Here is a 24194-nt window from a genome sequence, read left to right on the forward strand (position 1 = left end):
GAACACGAGGACATGTACTGACACTGGGGGGAAGAGAAGTATTAGAACACGAGGACATGTACTGACACTGGGGGGGAAGAGAAGTATTAGAACACGAGGACATGTACTGACACTGGAGGGAAGAGAAGTATTAGAACACAAGGACATGTACTGACACTGGAGGGAAGAGAAGTATTAGAACACGAGGACATGTACTGACACTGGGGGGAAGAGAAGTATTAGAACACGAGGACATGTACTGACACTGGGGGGAAGAGAAGTATTAGAACACGAGGACATGTACTGACACTGGGGGGAAGAGAAGTATTAGAACACGAGGACATGTACTGACACTGGGGGGAAGAGAAGTATTAGAACACGAGGACATGTACTGACACTGGGGGGGAAGAGAAGTATTAGAACACGAGGACATGTACTGAGACTGGAGGGAAGAGAAGTATTAGAACACAAGGACATGTACTGACACTGGGGGGAAGAGAAGTATTAGAACACGAGGACATGTACTGACACTGGGGGGAAGAGAAGTATTAGAACACGAGGACATGTACTGACACTGGAGGGAAGAGAAGTATTAGAACATGAGGACATGTACTGACACTGGGGGGAAGAGAAGTATTAGAACACGAGGACATGCACTGACACTGAGGGGAAGAGAAGTATTAGAACACGAGGACATGTACTGACACTGGGGGGAAGTAGGTTCAGAGGAAATGTGAGGAAAAACGACTTCACAGAAAGGGTAGTGGATAAGTGGAATAGCCTCCATCAGAGGTGGTAGAGGCTAATACAGTAGAGCAATTTAATCATGCTTGGGACAGACATAAGGATATCCTTACAAAGAACTAAGGATCAAATAGGGTTTGAGGTTACCATAGGTTAAAATATGGGCAGAATAGATGGGCCAAGCGGTTCTTATTTGCCGTCAAATTCTAAATTGCATTATAAATGATATGGCTCAGTTATCTTGCATTTCATTATATATATGTCATACAAGAACACAACTAAACATTACTACTAACATGGCAAAACATAATTTGTGGAAAACATGATGACAATTCAATGGCAACTGAGACATATATGCACTTTTTAATAATAATAATAATAATAATAATAATAATAATAATAATAATACTCATTAGTTTTTGATAATATATTGAGCCCAGTCTTTATGTTTATTGGTGGTAATTAGGAATGGTGACCCATAACCGTCCCGTTTCTACCAGGAAGATAACTTCAGTCTCTCTGACTCACTACAAAATGTTCCTCCAGTGGATTAGATCGTCTGATCTTAGAATCTCATCTCTGAGTCCAACGTAGGACAAAATCTTAGAGCCGGACAAAGTTCCAGACCAGACATTCTGGACCATAATGTACCCAGCTCTACAGAGGAGAAAGAAGCATAGCCAGATATAGATTGTCTAAAAATGAATTGGTCCTCTCCCCTTGAGAGATGTAAGAGCACCTTGCAATATCCAATGTGCTCTCTGCAGCTGACCCTTAGTGCATACCTCTCACATTACCACTTATTAAATATGAAATACACGGATCAACAGCGATGAGCCTTTGATCTACACAGTTAAACAGTGGTGGATACACTCTTGGGTCACTGTGCTGATCCTACAAAACTGTATAACCATATGACCAGCTTAGTTCTCTTGGCAGGTGTGTCCCAGGGGCTGTCTGGGTGGCAGGGGAACATCTGCCCCCCAGGCCGGTCCCATAGTGGGCTACCTTGGGCCGGGTCACTGGACTACCTGCATTTTGTTTTCCCTTTAAAATAGGCTGTTGAGTCAAGTCTTGCTCCCCAGGCTAAAATTTGCCAGCCCTCCCCTGGTGGTCCTCTTTAACAGAGCCATCTTAACGCATGGGCAAGCTGGGCAGTTGCCCTGGAGCCCCACGAGCATAGGGGCCAGGATTTATTCAGAACCTTCAGACCCTCTTTATTACAACATTTTTTGTGGTATAAGGTGTTATCTGTACATGCGATCTTGCTGTTGCGAATGCATATCTTGATCTTGATAAAAACAACGTACGCATACTAATTGTACATAAGACAAGATCAGCGCATATCATTTTTTGAAGCAATTCTCTGCGAAGAAATTTCAAAAATGTTTGTGTTGAACACTTGAATGATAATAAATAATTCATAGTGATTTCGTGCTGTGCCATCCTCCATCTGTATGATTTACCCACTGAGCACCATTTTTATATTGAATTTCTTGTTTTTCAACTTCAAGGCTCATGTCATATTGTCCAAACGTTTTGTGTGGATAATCTTTGCTGTACAGTATGTTTGTTAATGTTTAAACACTGATTTTGTAGGAGGTGCCAATAAATATAAGCTTAATTTTATCGATAATTTACATTTTTATTCCTCAAATTGGTTGTGTAGGTAGGACCCAGTGCACTGCTTAGACCGGGGGTCTAAAATACTGTTAAGACAGCCCTGGCTTTAAATAGAAACCATAGATTATAGATTATATTCCCCTTTAGAAAATTTAGACAAGACAGTAGTAAATTGACAGGAAACCGTCCTGTTCTCAGTCATTGTGTCAAACATCCTTAAAGTCAGTCAAGGTCATGACAGTTTATGGTTTAATACCGGACTCTGCTCTTCCCTCTAAACTTGACAATGACAGTAACCGGGCAACAGAGAGTAGGTCGTGTAAGTGAAGAAAGCTTCACTGGGTAAAGTTACTGCCACTTCTCTCATCATGAACCTAAGACAATGATAGACATCGAGACTCCTGGGTCAAAGGACAACCATCGCTCCTAATACAGTGTGAGGGTTTATAGACCCCCCACCTTCCACACTCTCTTCTGAGATTAAGAAATGTTTGGAGCAGCCATGATCTTTGTGGCTATGAGACAAATAGGGTGACCCCGGCGTAGTGTCACATAGATAAATAGGGGCGTGATATAACATTGGCATATTTTTGTCATCATAAATGATCCCCATATTTTTTTTTTTTGAAAAAAACAAAACCTAACAAGTATGGTAGACCTGTTTGGTCCAAATCCGTGCATACACCTGTAGTAAAGGAAAGCTCTCCCGCAGTAGGTGCGCTGCATAGAGGATCTGACCGTTAAATGGATTGAATTATCTTTACCATAATTGTCAAATTATCAGAGATGATTTTAGACATCAGGCGTCTGATTCATTAAGAAGCGTAAATGTCGATGTGTGCTGTATTTTGCGCAAAATCGCACTGGGTATGCCCAGAAACGGACTATACACCTGCGAAGGCAGCAATATCCAATTCATGTTCGACTGCAAAGAACCCTTCTGACTAGATATGATTTAATGGGAGGAACGAAAAGGGGACTAGGTGTATGCACATAAGTGTACAGTAAGGGTGTGGCAATCTGGAGCGCACACAGCAGCATTCTATTCAAGCTTTGGGCATTTCTCAGGTACGTGATTTTCTGCCGTATCACCTGCACCAGCTACTGGTCAGGTGTAAGTGCTGATTAGTAGTATTGACAGCTGTGTATACAGCTAGGACATGTATATATAATCAGGAGCAACTGGAAAATTTACTTTATGTACAGTAGACATTAATAACATCCGAATAAATGTATTTCATAGGGAAAAAAAGGGATAAAAACACTTTTTCATTTTATTGATTTTTCAGTCATGGCAATTTTATTAGAGATGTTCACTGGCCCCCTGGTTTGGTTTTGGTTTTGGATCTGGATTAACTTCGTGTTTTGGTTTTGGTAAAACTGCCCTCGTGTGTTTTGGTTTTGGATTCCGATTTTTTTCTAAAATCCTTATGTTTTTTGGCTAAAATCACATAATTTGGCTCTTTTTTTATCCCTACATTATTATTAACCTCAATAACATTTCCAATCATTTCCAGTCAATTTTTGTCAAGTGACAAGAACACTACTACCCCTCCTGTTTCTGTATGAGCAATGGCACTGAGCAATGTCACTAGAGACTGGAGAGTGACAAGAACACTGCTACCCCTCCTGTTTCTGTATGAGCAATGGAACTGAGCAATGTCACTGGAGACTGGAGAGTGACGAGAACACTGCTACCCCTGTTTCTGTATGAGCAATGGCACTGAGCATTGTCACTGGAGACTGGAGAGTGACAAGAACACTGCTATCCCTGTTTCTGTATGAGCAATGGCACTGAGCAATGGCACTGGAGACTGGAGAGTGACAAGAACACTGCTACCCCTCCTGTATTTATGTGAGCAATGGCACTGAGCAATGTCACTGGAGACTGGAGAGTGACAAGAACACTGCTACCCCTCCTGTTTATGTATGAGCAATGGCACTGAGCATTGTCACTGGAGACTGGAGAGTGACAAGAACACTGCTACCCCTCCTGTTTCTGTATGAGCAAAGGCACTGAGCATTGTCACTGGAGACTGGAGAGTGACAAGAACACTGCTACCCCTCCTGTTTCTGTATGAGCAAAGGCACTGAGCAATGTCACTGGAGACTGGAGAGTGACAAGAACACTACTACCCCTCCTGTTTCTGTGTAAGCAACGGCATTGAGCAATGTCACTGGAGACTGGAGAGTGACAAGAATACTGCTACCCCTCTTTCTGTGTGACCAAAGGCACTGAGCAATGTCACTGGAGACTGGAGAGTGACGAGAACACTGCTACCCCTGTTTCTGTATGAGCAATGGCACTGAGCAATGTCACTGGAGACAGGAGAGTGACAAGAACACTGCTATCCCTGTTTCTGTATGAGCAATGGCACTGAGCAATGTCACTGGAGACTGGAGAGTGACAAGAACACTGCTACCCCTCCTGTTTCTGTATGAGCAATGGCACTGAGCATTGTCACTGGAGACTGGAGAGTGACAAGAACACTGCTACCCCTCCTGTTTCTGTATGAGCAAAGGCACTGAGCAATGTCACTGGAGACTGGAGAGTGACAAGAACACTTCTACCCCTCCTGTTTCTGTGTAAGCAATGGCATTGAGCAATGTCACTGGAGACTGGAGAGTGACAAGAATACTGCTACCCCTGTTTCTGTGTGAACAATGGCGCTGGATCTCCTGGGGAGGGAGGTACTTATGGAATCCAAAACCTGCGAGATCCGACAACGCAGCAATGACATTTTGCCTCGATTCAGATCTGAGGACGCGTGGAGATACTGAGCCAGCTCGTGAGCCTACTCGGATCCCCTAAGTTCGGGTGGTCTCGGTTTTCAGAAAACTGAGCCTGGCTATCTCTATTTATTATTTATAAGTGATATTAATCGAATTTTGTTTTCTGCGGGTTCTGCTGGGAGTTTATATCCCACATATATACTGGACGTCTCATGCAGTGTATGGTGTCGGTCAGAGCAGAGCGTACATAGACGTTCCTTCATACCTGCTTGTAGTTGAATGCAGACGTGTGTTTGTCCGAATCACATATGTTTTAAAAAAAAAACGCCCAATGCTCATCTTATGTGCCGTAATGAATCTGGCTCCATTTTTCCAGGGCAGAAATCAAGGATAGGGCCACCGTTTAGCTGCACAAAACAACTGACCTATAAAAGTGGTACTGAGCAGTCGTTCATACAGACTAAATCAAAGTGAATGCTGAGTACTACATGCAGCGCACAGGACATAGGAAGTGGTACTTTGCATTTATATCTCTGCAGTGGTCATCTGAGGAAGTTCTGAGGTGACCATTGATTAAATAAACTGGTAAAACAAAGCCGAGGTTACACTACCAGTAAAATGTCTTAGGCAGTTGCCCCCTGTGTCCTGCCCAAATAGTAGCCCCAGCTAACTCTCTAATAATCCTGAAAGCAACAGTAAATATGAGTGAGAAGTATGACTGTACATTGCATTCTCCTGCTGAAAGATTTCCTACTGTTGGACATAAAATAAAAATTTCTATTTTTACCTCTATATGACTCAATTCCACCTCTGCATTATAAAATGATCTGGATGGGTGTAACTAAATTACTCCAAAAACACACTGTTCTTTTTCATATAGTCTTGTAAACATTATACATTAAAACAGATTGCAATGTGTGCAGACCCAAGGGATAGACACTAAACTTGGGGAGATAAATGATATAGAAAAAAAACAACACTACATGTGCAGATGTGAATGAGTGAACTCGAGGTCGTTCTTTGACATTTTGTCCTCAAAAAAATAATAAAAAAAATAGATTTTGTCAAGTATCCATCGAGTGACATCTGTCTGTGGGAAGGTCCAGACATTTGGCATGTACACGGATCCAGTGGATGGAACAAATTGTGGTGAATTAGTCAAGAAGACAAGGAGCCCAATTCCATTGCTGTCAGCTTCTAGAAATAGCATTAACACATCACAGCTAGAACAGTAGAAAAAAGTACTGTAAGTGGCAGTTATGTAAAACTTCACCCTTTGTGCCAACCCCACCTAAAATAACCATTTCTGTAAAGTGTTTCACAATATTTTTATACAGTATTTTTATTCTAAGAAAAAAAATATTTGTTATGATTTACTGTAACTGTATTTTCTCAAAGTACATTTTGCATTCCAGTAGGTAACACTGTACTATGTTTTTTGCTACAACAAAGTTGCTGTCTGGATTAACTACAAACACAAATAAAATAAATGAAAATACAGAGCAAGGTACATGGTAAAAAAAACAAAAGAAACATTTTTATCTGTTTAGAACACAGCAGAACACGGAACACAACCGATAAGGAAAATAAAAAGATAACAGGAGTTTATTGTGAGTCTCCCATTGTGCAGGAGTTACTGGAGTGAGGTTTGATTTCGAGCTGCAGCTAACTGAATGCATTTTTTTTCTTCCCTTGGTTTAGCTGAAAGACGGGGAAAAGAATTGATGGAAAATAAGAGCTGAGAGGAATTGGCAGCCTGGTAGAAGCCTGCAACGGCATCTATGTAAATTTTCCTTCCTCTCCTTCTCTGAAACACCCCTTTTTTCCTCCAACAGACCACCCAACCCCTATAAATAACACAAGAGTTTAACTTTTTCCCTCAGAACCCCTCTCAAACTTTGCAGGTGACAACTTTTTTTTTTTTAAAGAAAAAAAAAAAGAAATTTTAAAAATTAGCAAAAAAAACTTCCACAAATCGAAATGGCAAGTGAATTCAAGAAAAAAGCTTTTTGGAGGGCAGTGATAGCTGAGTTCGTAGCCATGATTATTTTTGTTTTCATCAGCATCGGTGCTGCCCTCGGGTTCAATTTCCCCATACGAAACAACCAGACCGTCAGCCGGCAACAAGACAACGTGAAGGTGTCGTTGGCTTTTGGGCTGTCCATTGCCACCATGGCGCAGAGCGTGGGCCACATCAGCGGTGCCCACTTGAACCCTGCGGTGACCCTGGGCTGTCTCCTCACCTGTCAGATCAGCATCCTGAAGGCTGTCATGTACATCCTCGCCCAGTGTCTGGGCGCTGTAGTGGCCACCGCCATCTTGCTGGGCATCACCACCGACCTCGAAAAAAACTCCCTCGGGCTCAACGGGGTAAGTCGTTATTTTATCTGCTAATTGTAAAACGTTCTGCTAACGGCATGACATTAATATTGTCTATCCGGATAATGTGCACCTTATCCAATGGCTGACATTATCCTTTGTATACATGTTTTGGATAATATACAAAAATTGGGTCCTTTGCACATAATCTGTGGACATTATCCAGGCATATTTGGATAAAGTCAGATGTAACCAATTTTGTGCTCAAACTGCTGCAGATGCAAATATTACGGCTTGGGGCAGCTGGAGGCTACATTATTTGGACTCATTAGAAAAACAAAACACTAATTAAGAAGTTAACTATTCAACTTGCAACTTCACACTGTCATAAGCCTGTAAATTCACCCCAACGCACCCCTCCTTTTGGGTTCACAGTGAATGAAGTGAGAACTTATTTTATTCAACATTATCCTAAAATTCCTGGATAACTTAAGACTGTGACATTTTCTGCAAAGCACCAACAACTACATAGGTACACACCCTAATAACATCTTGTGATACATACATTTATGCCTGAGAATTGCAATGTTAGACTATGACTGTATAACCCACAGCATATTGCAATTGTCCAGTTTCCTATTCATCGAAGGAGTACTGTTTCCAGCAATTGACACCCTTCTAAGAGGGGCGTACGCTGGTTTAGATAAGAGCATCTCTCCAAGGCTGCTCAGGACTTGAATACACAAAACCCTATATTAGTATTCACGTCACCTGTTACAACGCCTTGATGTCCGTTGCCAGTTCTCTAGGGAAGAATGTCAGTGCTACTTACTGTCACAAAACACATTCAGGACGTGCAAAAGTCCCTCTATTAATAACTCATTTCAATGGTCAATGAAAGTGATAAATCAATAGAACTTTGTTTGACTATTTATTTTGTTCTTTTTGTTTTGACTTTTTTTTTCCTTTTCCCCAAATATTGTTGCATTATATAACTGTGGGAGACATTGTATAAAGTGATTCTAATTTAACGTGGCAAACAGTTATTCATATGCAAATGTGATAGAGCTTATTTGCATCAATTGCAGCAAAGAAAGAGTTAAAATCTATGAAATATAATGGAGAGCGATTGGATAGAAGGTCAAAATAGAGCACTTTTGTTTTTGGAAAGCAAAATAATGGTTAACCGTAATATTTCTTTGTGGAAAGCTTTAGAAATATTATGGATATTAACAAATAGAGCAGAATGAGCTTTAGTTTTGGACTATTACAAAGTTCAGCATTGAGATTTGGGTGGTACTTTAATGAAGGAGAATAACCACATTATGTCCACAAGGCACCAATAACCTGCGTCCATGCAATACACTTACTTCTTCCTGGAAGAGAAATAGACATTTACTGTTCTATATTAGGAACAAGTAATCAGAGGTTTCTGATGTGGAATCCCAAGCTAACTAATGGCAACAGTTATACAGTATTATCTTATGGGGGACACTCATGGTACAATGTACAGCAGAGTAATTACCAAATATTTCACAAAAACAGCAAGTCTAAGAAATGACGTGTTTGTGATATTATTTAATCACTCCGCACATGTTAGGTAAGAGCCCAGTGATTGTGTACTATGGGAAGATCAGCACTGAGCATAAAACAAGTGTAATCTTCTCTGTCTAATACAGTGTTGGCTAACCTGTGACAATCCAGGTGTTGTGAAACTACAAGTCGCAGCATACCCTTCCAGCAATAAGCTGCTATATATTGGCAAAGCATGCTGGGACTTGTAGTTTCTCAAACACCTGGAGTGTCACAGGTTAGCCAACACTGGTCTAGTAGCTGATAGCATGGATGGTGACTGAGGACACTAAAGAATCTCTGATTGTGGCAACTGTACCTGTAGGTACCAGCAAAGTAACATCTCTCCCATAGGCTCGATCATCAGTCTGCCTATAGTCACTAACACCACATCTGCCTCTATTACCAATACACCTATAGTATACCCACTACACCCACGGCACTAGTAGGCACCAGGAACATTGCATCCAAAAGCACCAGCATGACTGGAATCACCAGGACAGCAGGGCTGCACCACAGACACTAGTACAGTGCTTCCAAGTGTCCTGATTTTCTCCAGACTGTCCTGGTTTTAGCTGCAGGAAAGCATTAACTTGCTATGCTGCATTTCAGATTGATCTGAATTGACAGGCTGGAATGGATTTGGATCCTATATTTCCAGAATGTAGAACACAAACGGAAGCTCACAAAAAGATTAAAGCTGCACTATGACCTACAGAAAAAGCTCAACTGATGCCTCCTAGCCTGCACGGAGCCATTGTTTCCTCCGTTACCACTGCCCTGAAATCGAGGGTGACGGTGTGTGAGCGGTAAGATCTATCTCAAGCCACAATCAAGAGATTGGGGCTTGTGATTGGTCCTCGCAGCAGAACCCTCCCCTTACATTGTCATTGAAAAGTGGTCAACTAAATCGATTTGTCTGTTCTGTATTAGAACCAGAAAGCCCTGGAGGGAGGGGCAGACATTGCCCATAAAATATAATTTCCTTATCGCCGCTTATCACAGCCATAAGAAATGAAATATCGAAGCAATTTATCAAATGATCCTTGCTGGCGCAGCACCTCCGATTGGTCACGCTGTCCTTGCTAATCAGTCTTCACTGGGACAGCCACCTTTTGTAGGCACTGTCCGGGCAAAGCCGGGTTAGCATATAAATATCTTGCATGCTTACCGCAGTGGCCAAAGACTACACCTCCGCTTCTGTCATTGCGTATGTGAAGCCGTAAGTTACCGCATGTCCCCGTAATCATTAGTGACTATGGGGTATATTTAAGAAAGCACGGTAGGGCACTATCGTGCACTTACCGTGTAAATTAGGCCATGATGTGCTCTCCGCAAATTTATTAAAGGTGCATCGCAGCAGATATCATGGATATCTGCTGCTTTGCACTCCTGATCGTTTTTGTGAGCAGTCACCATTCAACAGAATGGTGACTGCTCCTGGCCGCAAGTCTTTTTTTCGGGAACTTGTTGTGTTAATGTATGCCAGCTGAAGCGGGCGTACATCATAGGAATTGCTGCTAAACCTTCTGTTCTTCGATATTTCCAGCTCTGCTCCGGAGAGCAGAGCTGGACATCGCTTGCGCAGGGAGTGATCTTGTGATCCCTCCCTGTCACAGCCTCAAGCTCTCCGGTCCGGCACATGCGCAGTTGCATTAAGAAGAGAAAGTGCACCGTAGAGGAGGAGATCCTGAGCCAGCGCGACCGAAGAGCCAGTGGTGAGTATGTTTTTTTTTAACACAGAAACAGCAGTTTTTCGGAACTGCTGTTTCTGTGTTCCATTTTTCATAAATTAGAGAAATACATCAATCCTTATCCATGCGATAAGGATTGATAAGTATTTCTCACTTTCCCCGATAAATGATAAATGTGCCCCTTTGACTGTGGACAGGGAGGAGGAGAGGAGCAGCTGCCAGGGAAGGATCAGAACTGACCCCTCTACACTCTCCGGCGGGGCGTCTCATGGATAAAAGCTGCTGAAATAGTGTTAATAATCTTAGACAACTGCAAAAAGCTAAGCTTTTCTGACCTTGTTAAATTGCCCCATAGAGAACTATTGGGACAGCGGTACTGGTTGTTACTGTAATAAACGCTGGTGATATCAGCGTTAGAAGCTTAATATATTTCTTTGTTGCTGAAAAATGCCGTAATCTTGTGAAAATGCTATTTTCGAGGAATTTAAGGCATTAACAGGCAGGGTAAATGGGTCCTTAATGCCACAAGGATGCTCTATGGCATCCCTTGATTAGAAACTAACAAAAAAGATGCTAATCACAGTCATTAATTGAAGGTATTGTACTTTTAAATCTCAACACATCTGTGCTTCTGGCTCTGTTCGTCCGACAATCCGCGCTGTCATTGTTTCAGGGAGAAAGTGCTGTTTGGCTTCTGGAGCGCACAAATTGTTTTCCCATTTCCGCAGACCACAGTTGTCGTAGCCACTGTGAAACTCTAGATACTATTGTGACATCCAGTCAGAGCATGCTGGAACTTGTAGTACCACAGCGGCAGGATAGGTTGTCCGTGCCCTGCAGTAGACAAACAAGCCTAAACACCATGGATTTCTTTTACTGCCAGCTTCATCACCCACGGGGACCGCTTGCCCACAACAATTTCCTATTATTTCAGAGTATTGTGTTAGGCAGTTGATGGAGAAACACAACAATTTCCGCATTGGTGTTTTCAGAGGACAAGGAACCAGCTATAATAATGTGGTGGTTTTATTAAATATATTTCTAGGTTATATGTTGTGCTAGCACCGATGTGTTTAATGATTGTGGGTAAAATAACGGCCAACATAATTCAATATTACACCTTCCCATCTGTGTTATAATATGGCAACATGGAAAGTGTTAAGTAACACAATATTGTGTGTTGCGGCGTGAGCCAACTATTGTGCTGATTTATGTTTGACCATATGTACCCAAAAGACACATAAACTCCGCTTAAAGGGATTTTCAGATCACTTTGATTTGACAGCTTACATATTGTCGCCTACAACCATTGCGACAGACATAACTTTATCTTCCTGGCTATCTTCTGTGTTTTTCATCCATCTCTTTATATAATCAAAAACAGTTCTTTATTTATTTTTGTTATTTAGATACAACACAAAACTGATCTCTAGTTTCAAATGATTTCAAACTGAACCGACGATGTTGTGTTGTATCCAGATAATGGTTAGTGAAACTACAGAACAAAGCCAAAAAAGATTAGACACTTTTGAAAAAGTTGCAGGAGGAATATATAAGCCGATGAAATAAAGTCATCTGAAGGTGCACAGCCCCATTAAATAACACAAATCACTAGAAATAAATCGGGTGCTGCCTTGGATGTGTAGTGTACTTTATGCAAATATATGTCTTCTATGTTCAGTGATATATCTACATATTTATTTATGTGTCTTTAGTGCACATCTGATTTAAAACTGCAGCTGAAGACAATGTTGTATTTCCACCGTTCACGGATTGTTAACAGACTAACGTAAGCAAATGTCTGATTGTTAGCTCTTGGGTTCTATCACATTGGCATTATTTGTATCATGTTGTTATCTAAGCCTCCAATGCAAATTTAATGAAACAGTTGGACTCTTTAAACTAAATGTTTCAAATAGTTACGTTAATGTAAAGACTTCACATTAGTAAAAAAGTTATGAAGAAAACAGCAGCTTTGCAACTTTGTATAAATACAAAAATCTGGGTAAATCATCATCATCATTTATTTATATAGCACCATTAATTCCGCAGAGCTGTACAAACAAAATGCATATATATATCTACTATATAAATGCCTAGTGGCGTGTGTGAAAAAAAAACAAAACAAGCTGCAGCGCCACCTGCTGGGCACAGTTATACACTGACCTATATATTTCTTGAAGGAAAAGTGACAGTTGGGAGTGGTTGGTGGTTGCTGGGGGTGACAGTGGGGAGTTTTTAACACCTTAAGTAGCTTGATGAAGGATGTGGTGATGAAGATGAAGGATGAGGTGATGGAGAAAAATGATGAGGTGGTGACATGTGAACAAAACCATGTTAAAAAAGGGCGCTTGCGTCGGGAAGTAACGCTCTTCCCCTGAGGAGGCCTGGGCTAGCCCCACATGCATGACAAGAACCTTTTTAACACCTTAAGTAGCTTGATTTGACTAGAATGCATGAGTATCATGCACGGGTTAACTTGTATATATATATATAATAGGGTGGGTTGTCCCGTCATTTGCCATGGTTACACGGAATAGTGCATTGGTCACACCCCAATGAGTAATATTTGGATTTCTTAGCACCTTCATTGCGCTTTGTAGTTTTAAAATGTTTGCAGAGAAACAAACGTAAAAGAGTAACATGGACACACTGCCAACATAAACACTTGTACTCATCCTCATTACTTTTAGCTTTTGGAGATTATTGGTGTATTATTATTATTATTATTATTATTATTATTATTATTATCCTTTATTTATAAGGCACCACAAAATTTCCGCAGCGCGGTACAGAAACAGACATAAGACAATGCAGGGTTGATACATTACCGAACATTAAACAAATACTACCAGGGCTTCAAACACTCCAAACATAAATGTATAGTGACGTAGAAGCAGAAGAATAGGTAGAGAAACAAGAGGGACGAGGACCCTGCTCATAAGAGCTGACATCCCAGAGGGAGGGTATTAATCATTCAACTTTGTGTAAGGTATTAAGTGACTCACGATAGAAAGGTGACAGGTAGCCTAGTATTCTATTATATTGATTTTAGTCTTACATCATAGTGACACAGAGCGACATAAGTGTCAGTAACAGACAAAGGACTTCTGTACCTCCTCATTCTAACTTTTTGCCTGATAAATGACCCCTAATGCGGTACCAGAGCCTCCGCTTTCACCAAACGCAGTTTATAAAACACCTCATTGTCTTAAACATATTTCTGGAAAGTGTAGCTGCCAGTCTGAGTCATGTCAGTGGGACAATATCCCAGGTTTGTCCAGTCACTTTCCAGTTGAAATTTTAATTGGTTACAAAAAATACATCGAGGGGAATTCAATTCCCTGCGGGGCCCCCCAGAACCCGCTTCACGGCAAAGCGACATCACAGATTTTTTCCTCGCACTCCCTGGAGGTGCGCAGTAAAATCCATGAGGTTTGGTTGCCATAGTACCCAGAGATGAGAGCAGTCGGACATCGCGGTGAAGTCCAGGGGCTCATGTTGGAGAATTGAAATCCCTCCTTTAGCGTCAATACATCTATATAACCTAGCACATTGCAAGTGGACAATAAGTGTAAAAACATACGTGGCTAAGGATGGCTCAGGTTGGCGGGTATGAATATTTGTTATAAAATGTTTTCATACCCCTTTCTTCTTCAAGTACTTTATTTTTATTATGTTTTTTTTGTAGATGTAGGCTGGGTAACCTCTAGGACTTGAACAGCGTACGTTCCAATGCTAGTAACACCTCATACCAAATGTCAACGCGTTTTATATATGCAGTGGCAATTGAGCCATTATAGTTGCATTTGAACTAGGGGCAGACTGGGCTGGGGGCATCTGCCTTGGGCTGGATCACTGGGCCATTTACATATCTTTCCTTTAAAATGTTCCTAATAGGATCCTGAGTACAGTCTTGCTCCCCAGGCTAAAATGTGCCAACCCTCCCCTGCCTTGAACAAAAAAATGGATCAGATGCTATCTGAAAAAACGTGTCACTCCGTAGCATAAGTGCAAATGCAACCAACCCGAAAATAAGTATGAGTGTGAGTATGGTGGTATTGGATACAATGAGTTCCAATGTCACCCCCATGTGCATGCATTGTACTAGCGCTAAGAACACTATATATTACAAGTATTTTGACACAAGTGATCATGAGACCTCACAAAGACAACGTGCATTGGGGGGTATTCAATTGTCAGCGCATTTTTTTTTGCTGCGTTAAGTCATTTTAACACCGTTTTTTTATCATTTTCGTGCGGGATACCTTTACCCGCGATTCAATTCCATTTGTAACGCTCAGTTTTTTTTTACTCAAACGGTCCTCTCACGCTTCAGTAGAAGGTCTATTGAAAGTATAGGGTGTGCGAGAGGCAGCCGTCTTAAAAGCTGTTCAATTGTTTTTTTTTTAACGCGGCGCGTTAAACAGGCAAATATGCTGTTTTATCTCCCACCTCTTTGGGATGTGTTAAAAATAAAAAACCTCTGAAAAGTATTTCAAATCATATAATAATGTGAAAAAAAAGTTAAACTTATGTTTATCACTGATGCCTAACTTGTGTAAGTTGATTTTCTTGTGAAAAAATAATGAAATAAAAAAAAACATAAATAAATAAATAAATAAAATCACTACATAATTACATTTATGTATGTTTTTGGTACAAATATGAATGTAGTAATGTATTTTGACATAGTTTAGATGATTCTATGGAAAAAAATAGATTAATTAAAAAATATGTTAAAGAAAGTACTGTAGTGTAGATATTATCAATGTGTAATGCGATATAATGTATGAAAATGTTTTCAAAACCTTTTTTTGTGTTATACATGACCGCGTTAAAACTCCCCTTCACTCCCCTAAAAACTCGCAAACACAATGTTTAACGCGCGGGGGCAGTGTTCACTCTTTTTCAATTGAATTGCACGAGTTTTCGCGCTGCGCTAACTAAAAATGGTCGCTATTGCCGTTAAAAACCCGCTGGAGATTTTTTTTTTATGCTGCGGGGGAAAAAAAACCTCACGGACAATTGAATACCCCCCATTGTGTAGGATTATTGCACAAGCTCACCTGCTCTAACATATTTCTACTTGTAAAACTCAAAATGTTACTTTTTGTGTTCTGTTCAATTGTTTTATTGCTACATTGTAAAAGCTGAAGTTGACGTGAAAATAATCTGTGTAGTCTTTTTCTATGTAGATATTGCCAAATTCAGCTCTGAAAATACAACAGATGTTTTCATTCTGTGGAGCGGGCAGCGGGGGGGGGCTGAGGTCACAGCGGAACATTAGGGTGTTCAGTATTTGGTTAGGACATTGAGATAAGTCTCTCAAGGTATTACTGTACTGCTGAGCATTACATGAAACAGCTGCAAGTTCTCTACACAGAGCAAATCACCAGCACAACGTATACACCGAAAATTCTCTATAGCACTGATAAGGCTGATATTTTTTTAACAAAACTTGACATAGCTTAAAGAGAACATTAACATTAATTATATATGTTATATTTGACCAAACTTAAGCAAATAGACATTCATTTATTCTCCATTAAAACGTACTTTGTGATCATATAACACTTAGTGAAGTTAAAAGAAGTAAAGTTTTATTATAAGGTAATAATAACTATTTCTGTAGGACTGTGGTTTAAGATTCCCAATTTAAATATTAATAACATCACTCTCTCACTGCAAGAGTAACTTATTTTGATATAACAGTAGACATGGCTTTCAATAAAATGTATCAAGGGAGAATGTATTTTTCACTTCGATTTTGGCAAGAATCGTGTGTTCTCTATTAGTCCATTTCTATATACAGATCCATAATCATTCATCTCCTCTCCGTTCACCTTCCAAAATTTGGAAAGAGCTAGAGATGGATGAAAGAACACTTGTGAGCTTGTGTTCTGCAGCTGAGTGTGAACAGGTCTGATGCAGACGTTGATACATTATGTCTGCATCTTCTTTGGTTTAAAACTTAGGAGATAAGCTGACAGGCATGATATGTATCTTGCAATAGTGCATATTGATCACCGTGAAGGATAGCATTGGCAAAACTCCTATAACCTTTATTAAATGCTTAACAGACTTTATGTATACTTCATCATCATCATCATCACCATTTACTTATATAGCACCACTAGTTCCGCAGCGTTCTACAGAGAACTCACTCACATCAGTCCCTGCCCCATTGGGGCTTACAGTCTAAATTCCCTAACATATACACACACACAGACTAGGGTCAATTTGTTAGCTGCCAATTAACCTACTAGTATGTGTTTGGAGTGTGGGAGGAAACCGGAGCACCCGGAGGAAACCCACGCAAACATGGGGAGAATATACAAACCCCTCACAGATAAGGCCATGGTCGGGAATTGAACTCATGAACCCAGTGCTGTGAGGCAGAAGTGCTAACCACTGTTGTCACTGTTTTAGCCACTTCATTCAGGGACAGGGGGTATCTGCCCCCTGGGCTGATCTCATAGTAGGCTACCATGGGCTGGGTTATTGGGCCACCTGCTTTTTTTCCCTTTAAAATATTTCTAATAGGATGCTGCATTGAGTCTTGCCCCCTGGGCTTAAATTCACCAGCCCTCCCCCCCCCCCTGCATTCAGTGTTCATCCTTCAGTGAACATGGAGTAAGGCAACACACCAAGGGTAGATACAGACTTCACCCATGAATGTGGTCTAACATTGGTTGTGTGGCTGGTTGGAGCCAGACGAGATGCAGACTCGGTAGATCCATATCACGTCTTTTCCATTGATGAACAAGGTGTCGCTCTGTATAATTTTTTATTATTGACTGGGGTGCAGTAAAATTTACTCCTTTGGTAACTTGGCGCACAGCCCAAGGTTAGCGGACTGGATGGCAAATACAGCGATGACCGCAGATGAGTGTGTGGTCACCATCCAACCACACCATCTGGCCCTAGAGATGGCGGAAGAGTTGGAAAAAGACAACTTGACCAAATAAACCCCCGTTAGTTGCTCTCAATTTGAAATAATAAATGTATTTGAGGGGACCCTTTACTTCTCTCTTCTCCTTAATAAAACAGACATAATTGTATTTGCTCCAACAAGTTCACAACAGTAACCCAACGTATCACTAGATACTTCACAGGTCTTATACAAGTTATCAGTATATCATCTCATAGATAAAGGTGCGATCTTACCAGAGTTGTGCATCTGTGTCACACACCACAGTGGTTTAAGTGGTGTTTAAGGGTTGGTACAGACACAGTCACATCACATTTGTGTTGATTCTGTTACAGTAACTGTTATCTTATTACATTGCCCACGTTCAGTCAGCAAATATTCTTAATGCTGGTCTTTCGTAAGAAGAGATGGATAAGATTGGATTAGTGCTTTGGCTGCCCAAATTTTATTTCATGCTCAACTGGTTTGGCAAATGTGTCTTTCTATGGCATCACTTGAAGTTGGCTTCCATCTGTAAAACCAGAGAACGTTACCACATCTCTGGGGAGTGACTGTAGAGATCGACTGGGAATCACTTCATAACCATCAAACTAATTGAGGGTGATATCTGTCATCATCAGACAACTTTATTATAATTACTTATAATACTGAATAATGCTGTATATTGATAACTTTATGACTATAGTTAGCTCATTTAGATAATGTCAAAGCTTCAGAATATTTTGCACACCTATCATTATTTACTAATACCCCATTAGGGGGTAGATTTATCAAAGCTTCTAAAAAGAAAGGAAAAATGGAAGTGTTTCCAATAGCAACCAACCACAGTCTAGCTATCATTTTCTAGAATGTAATAGATAAATAATTGCTAAAATCTGATTGGTTGCTATGGGCAACACCTCCACTTTTCCTTTTTTGGAAGGTTTGTCAAATCTACCCCTAGGTCTACAGATGTTTACCAAGTACCCATAAGGATGCGTTCTTACGTCTCTAAATATGTATTTATAAATTCTTACCAAGTGCTCAATGGTCTATAAATGCTCATCAAGTTACAACTTAATTTTATACATTTTACCAAGGGCAACTTTATGTCTATAATGACTACCCCCTTTATATTTGAGCGAGCCAATCACATTGTGCAAATTTGGCTGCTCCGTCCTTGAGTGGATTGACCACTTCTAACATCAGTTCATGTTGATAGCCGCCATCTTCCAACCACGTTATGACTGATAATAGTCCTATCAATTTCCTTTTGGGTTTATTTAATAACTGAGCAAAGACCCAGGACAGCCAATCAGGTATCAGTTTATAGCAGTTCATTGGAGACAGACCAATAAAAGCTAATAGCTGATTGGCTGTTATTGCTTATACAGTACATCGCTGCTCTATGCAGTCTTATATAAATAAGCCCCATGAGAAAACTATAGTCAGATAAAATACATAATATTCAAGGGAGGTATAAAATGGGGAACAGTAAAATATTTTCTTTTACATTTTTACATTGCATAGTAACAGATAACTAAGGAACATTAGATATCTTCATGGAGACAGAGTAAATGTTAATGAATATATACAAACATAACACATGCAACATATATCTAAACATATTTAGCTGCAGCTGCAAAATGTTTTAGGTTTAATTTTTTTTACACATAAACAGATAACTCTCGCTATCTTCAAACACAGACAGAATGATAAATATATATATAAATTCAATTTATATGTGAGATGAGTACAGACAGGGTCAGGTCTTAATATGTATCCTTACACCATTTATTAACATGGACCTGTCAGGTACACTCAGTGCCGGCAGCCATTTTGTGCGCTGAACCATTATTTATGAGCATGCAGCCTATCAGGTGGCAGGGAACCAGTGACATCACAGAGACGCGATGTTTATGAGCATGCAGCCTATCAGGTTGTAGGGAACCAGTGACATCACAGAGACACGCCTCGGCCGATGTTTAGGTATTGAGGTGCTGCATTGGGGTACTGGCGGGCTGCACTTTTATAAATATTACCTCAGCTAGCACAATGGCTGCTTCCATTATGGTTAGGCAACAGATACAGTACTGCCCAACTTCTTAGGGAAGGAGGACTTACATTTTTGAGGATGGATACCATGACGAGTGCAATGTTATGGAAAAGTAAATAATATGTGCCTTATGGCAAAAAAAGATATATGTAGTGCACTGTGCATAGTATGGACACGATATCACCTATATATAAATGTATCTAAATATTTACCATAAAGCGTCTGGCTGTTAACGATGCACTAACTTTGCTGACAACAAAAAAGTACATGAAAAGTACATGCCGTTCCCAGCAAAGTAGCCAGTAGCCAGCGTCAGCTGACGATACCTACCAGTCCATGCCCATGACGTAAAACTTCTGCCCAACATAACGGATACATGCCAGCTAATCCCATGCCCACTGTATGCAGACTGGCCAACATAACTGCATCATACATAACAAACTAATGTCCACTGTGCCCAGTATAACATTCCTTATACATACCATCATCCTACTGTAACCATAGACAGTGTGCCATGGTCATCACAGTCCTGTGCCCAGCCTATGCCATCTCAAATCCATGCCATCATAAACAGTATAATGACCAGTATAATAGCTTAATGTCCACCTTATATATCCTGTGCCCAGCATAACCTGCTCCACACCCATCCCATACAGTATAATGACCAGTATAACAGCATAATGTCCACCTTATACAACTTGTGCCCAGCATAACCTGCCCCACGCCCACCACATACAGTATAATTACCAGTATAATAGCCTATTGTCCACCTTATACAACTTGTGCCCAGCATAACCTGCCCCACTCCCACCACATACAGTATAATTACCAGTATAATAGCCTAATGTCCACCTTATACAACTTGTGCCCAGCATAACCTGTCCCACGCCCACCACATACAGTATAATTACCAGTATAATAGCCTAATGTCCACCTTATGCAACTTGTGCCCAGCATAACCTGCCCCACGCCCACCACATACAGTATAATGACCAGTATAATAGCCTAATGTCCACCTTATACAACTTGTGCCCAGCATAACCTGCCCCACGCCCACCACATACAGTATAATGACCAGTATAATAGCCTAATATCCTCCTTATACAAAGACTTGTGCCCAGCGTAACCTGCCCCATGCCCATACCATACAGTATAATGACCAGTATAATAGCATAATGTCCACCTTATACAGGCTGTGCCCAGCATAACCTTCCCCATGCCCATCACATACAACCAGTGCCCATCATATACAACTTCTGCCCACCATAACATGACCTATATTCATCACAGTGCGATGCCCTGTACATGCCTCATACCCAGTGGTCCCATTATTATTATTAATTATTAATATTTATTTATAAGGCGCCACAAGGCATCCGCAGCGCCGTACAGAGACAAACAAAATCACAATACAATGGGAGACAGCACAGTACAGTAAACACAGCAACTCAGTAAGCTCAATGCACAGCTAGAGAGGGTGGGGAAGGGGGAGGGAGGATCCGCAAACGACGGGGCCCAAGAAGGAGGGCGCGGAAGACAGGGAGACCCCCAGGGGGGAGGAGGGAGCGAGAGTGGACGTGGGGTGGAGGACCCTCGAGGAGGAGGGCTAAGTAGCTGGAGAGCAGAGTTAGAAGTGGTGGAAACAGGAGGAGAGATGGCCCTGCTCAGAGGAGCGTACAATCTAAGGGGAGGGGTGGACAGACAGAGAGACGCAGGGGAGAGAGGGAGAGTAGGGGGACAGAGGCAGAAGATAAGGTAGGAAGTTAAGTGGGAGACAGAAAGGCTTTAAGAAAAAGGTGGGTTTTTAGGGCCCGTTTGAAGCTGGACAGATTAGGGGAAGTTCTGATGGAGGGAGGGAGCTTGTTCCAGTGGAGGGGGGCAGCGCGGGCGAAGTTTTGGATACGCGCATGGGAGGAGGTTATAAGGGGGGAAGAGAGACGACGGTCAGAGGCAGAATGGAGAGGGCGGGATGGAGCATGAATAGAGAGGAGGGTGGAGATGTAGGGCGCAGTGGAGTTGGCGAGGGCCTTGTAGGTGAGTGTGAGGAGCTTAAAGAGGATTCTGAAGGGGAATGGGAGCCAGTGAAGGGCTAGGTAGAGGGGGGAGACAAAAGAGGAGCGGCGAGAGAGAAAAATAAGCCTAGCTGCAGCGTTAAGGACGGATCGAAGGGGATCAAGATGAGAGTGGGGGAGGCCAGTGAGGAGGAGGTTGCAGTAGTCCAGGCGGGAGATGATCAGAGAGTGGATAAGGCATTTGGTGGCATCTTGGGAGAGGAAGGGCCGGATGCGAGCGATGTTGCGCAGCTGGAAGCGGCAGGATTTAGCAAGAGAGAGGATGTGGGGGCCAAAGGAGAGAGAGGAGTCGAGGATGACACCAAGGCAGCGAAGTTGGGGGACAGGGGAGATAGAGGTGTTGTCGACAGTGATGGAGAGGTCAGAAGGGGATGGGGTATGAGAGGGAGGAAAAACTATGAGCTCAGTTTTGGCAAGGTTAAGTTTGAGGAATCGAGAGGACATCCAGGAGGAGATGGCAGAGAGGCAGGCGGACACCCTAGAGAGGAGGGAGGGAGAGAGATCAGGAGAGGAGAGGTATAGTTGAGTGTCGTCAGCGTAAAGGTGGTAGCTGAAGCCGAAGGAGCTGATGAGTTCACCCAGGGAGGAGGTGTATAGAGAGAAGAGTAAGGGTCCCAGAACAGAGCCCTGAGGGACCCCGACTGGAAGGGTGAATGGGGGGGAGAGAGACCCAGAGGTGGTGACAGAGAAGGAACGGTGAGTAAGGTAAGAGGTGAACCAGGACAGGACTGGGCCGGAGAGGCCGAAAGACTGGAGGGTGTGAAGGAGGAGGGGGTGGTCAATGGCGTCAAAGGCTGCAGAGAGGTCAAGGAGGATGAGAAAGGAGAAGTGGCCCCTGGCTTTTGCAGAGAGGAGGTCATTGGTGACTTTAGCCAGGGCAGTTTCAGTGGAGTGGAGGGGGCGGAAACCAGACTGGAGAGGATCAAGGAGGGAGTATTCAGAAAGGTAGGAGGTGAGACGGCTGCAGACGAGCCTCTCGAGAGTTTTTAGAGGCAAAAGGGAGAAGAGATATGGGGCGATAGTTCGAGAGAGAAGTGGGGTCGAGATTAGGTTTCTTAAGAATGGGGGATACGAGAGCATGTTTGAAGGAGGAGGGGAAGATGCCAGTGGAGAGGGAGAGATTAAAGAGGTGAGTGAGGTGGGAGCAGGTGGTGGGGGAAAGGGAGCGAAGAAGGTGGGAGGGGATGGGATCCAGGGGGCAGGTAGTGGGGGGGGAGGATAAAATGAGAGAGTGGACTTCCTCGCCGGTGGTGGGACGGAAGGAGTGGAGGGGAAGGTGGTTGGGGGGGGAGGACAGAAGAGTGGGAGGGGTGGAAGAGAGAGTGGAGGAGGAGATTTCAAGTCGGATGGCCTCGATTTTAGAGGAGAAGAAGGAGGCGAAATCAGAGGCAGTCAGGGAGGAGGGGGTGGGGGGAGGGGAGGGGGCCAAGAGAGTGCTGAAGGTGGCAAAAAGGCGGCGGGGGTTAGAGGACTGGGAAGAGATGAGGGATTTAAAGAAAGATTGTTTAGCGAGTGAGAGGGCAGAGCTGTAGGATGAAAGGATGAATTTAAAGTGGAGGAAGTCAGCCAGGGAGCGGGTTTTTCTCCAGTGACGTTCAGCGTAACGGGAGCATTTTTGGAGGAAGCAGGTAAATTTGGAGTGCCAGGGTTGGGGTTTGGAGCAGCGGGGGTGGACAGAGTGGGCAGGGGCGACCGCGTCCAGAGCGGAGGTGAGGGTGTGATTGTAGAGGGAGACCGCCTGGTTGGGGCAGGCCTGGGAGGAAAGGGGAGAAAGGAGGGTATCGAGAGAGGCGGACAGAGAGGCAGGGTCAAGAGCATCGAGGTTGCATATGGACAGAGTAGGTTTGGGCAGGGGGAGGGGAGCAGGAGAAGAGGAGAGAGAGAAGGAGAGAAGATGGTGGTCGGATAGAGGAAAGGGAGAGATGGAGAAGTCGGAGAGATTACATAGGTAGGAGAAGACAAGATCAAGGGAGTGACCAAGGCAATGGGTAAAGGAGGAGGTCCATTGGGTGAGACCAAGGGAGGAAGAGAGGGTGAGCAGTTTGCTGGAAGCAGGGTAGGTGGGGTTGTCGATGGGGATATTAAAGTCACCGAGAATGATCGAGGGGAGATCGGAGGAGAGGTAGTGAGGAAGCCAGCTAGCAAAGTTGTCAAGGAAGAGGGAGGTGGGGCCAGGGGGGCGGTAGATGACAGTGACGCGGAGATGGATGGGGTAGAAGAGGCGGATGGAGTGAGCTTCAAAAGAGGAGAAGGAGAGGGAGGGTTCAGGGGGAATGACACGAAAAGTACAGGTGGAGGAGAGGAGGAGGCCAACTCCACCGCCAGAGTGGGCACCAGGCCTGGTGGAGTGGGTGAAGGAGAGGCCACCATAGGAGAGGGCAGCGGGGGAAGTAGTATCAGAATCGGAGAGCCAGGTTTCAGTAACGGCAAGAAGGTTAAAGGAGTTGGATAGAAAGAGGTCGTGGATAGCAGTCAGCTTGTTGCGGACG

At 42.7% G+C, this 24194-nt stretch overlaps 1 protein-coding gene across 1 annotated transcript in view; it reads left to right on the forward strand.

Annotated features, from left to right (window-relative positions):
- Positions 1–6770: 6770 nt before the first annotated feature.
- AQP1 (aquaporin 1 (Colton blood group)) overlaps positions 6771–24194 on the forward strand; it is a 29236-nt gene continuing 11812 nt past the window's right edge. Inside the window, exon 1 of the mRNA XM_075214094.1 lies at positions 6771–7449. Coding sequence (XP_075070195.1) covers positions 7060–7449 — 390 coding nt within the window. The 5' untranslated portion in view covers positions 6771–7059. The remainder of the gene's footprint in view (positions 7450–24194) is intronic.

The sequence above is a fragment of the Mixophyes fleayi genome, chromosome 5 (genome assembly GCF_038048845.1).
Source record: "Mixophyes fleayi isolate aMixFle1 chromosome 5, aMixFle1.hap1, whole genome shotgun sequence".
Lineage (NCBI taxonomy): Eukaryota > Metazoa > Chordata > Amphibia > Anura > Limnodynastidae > Mixophyes > Mixophyes fleayi.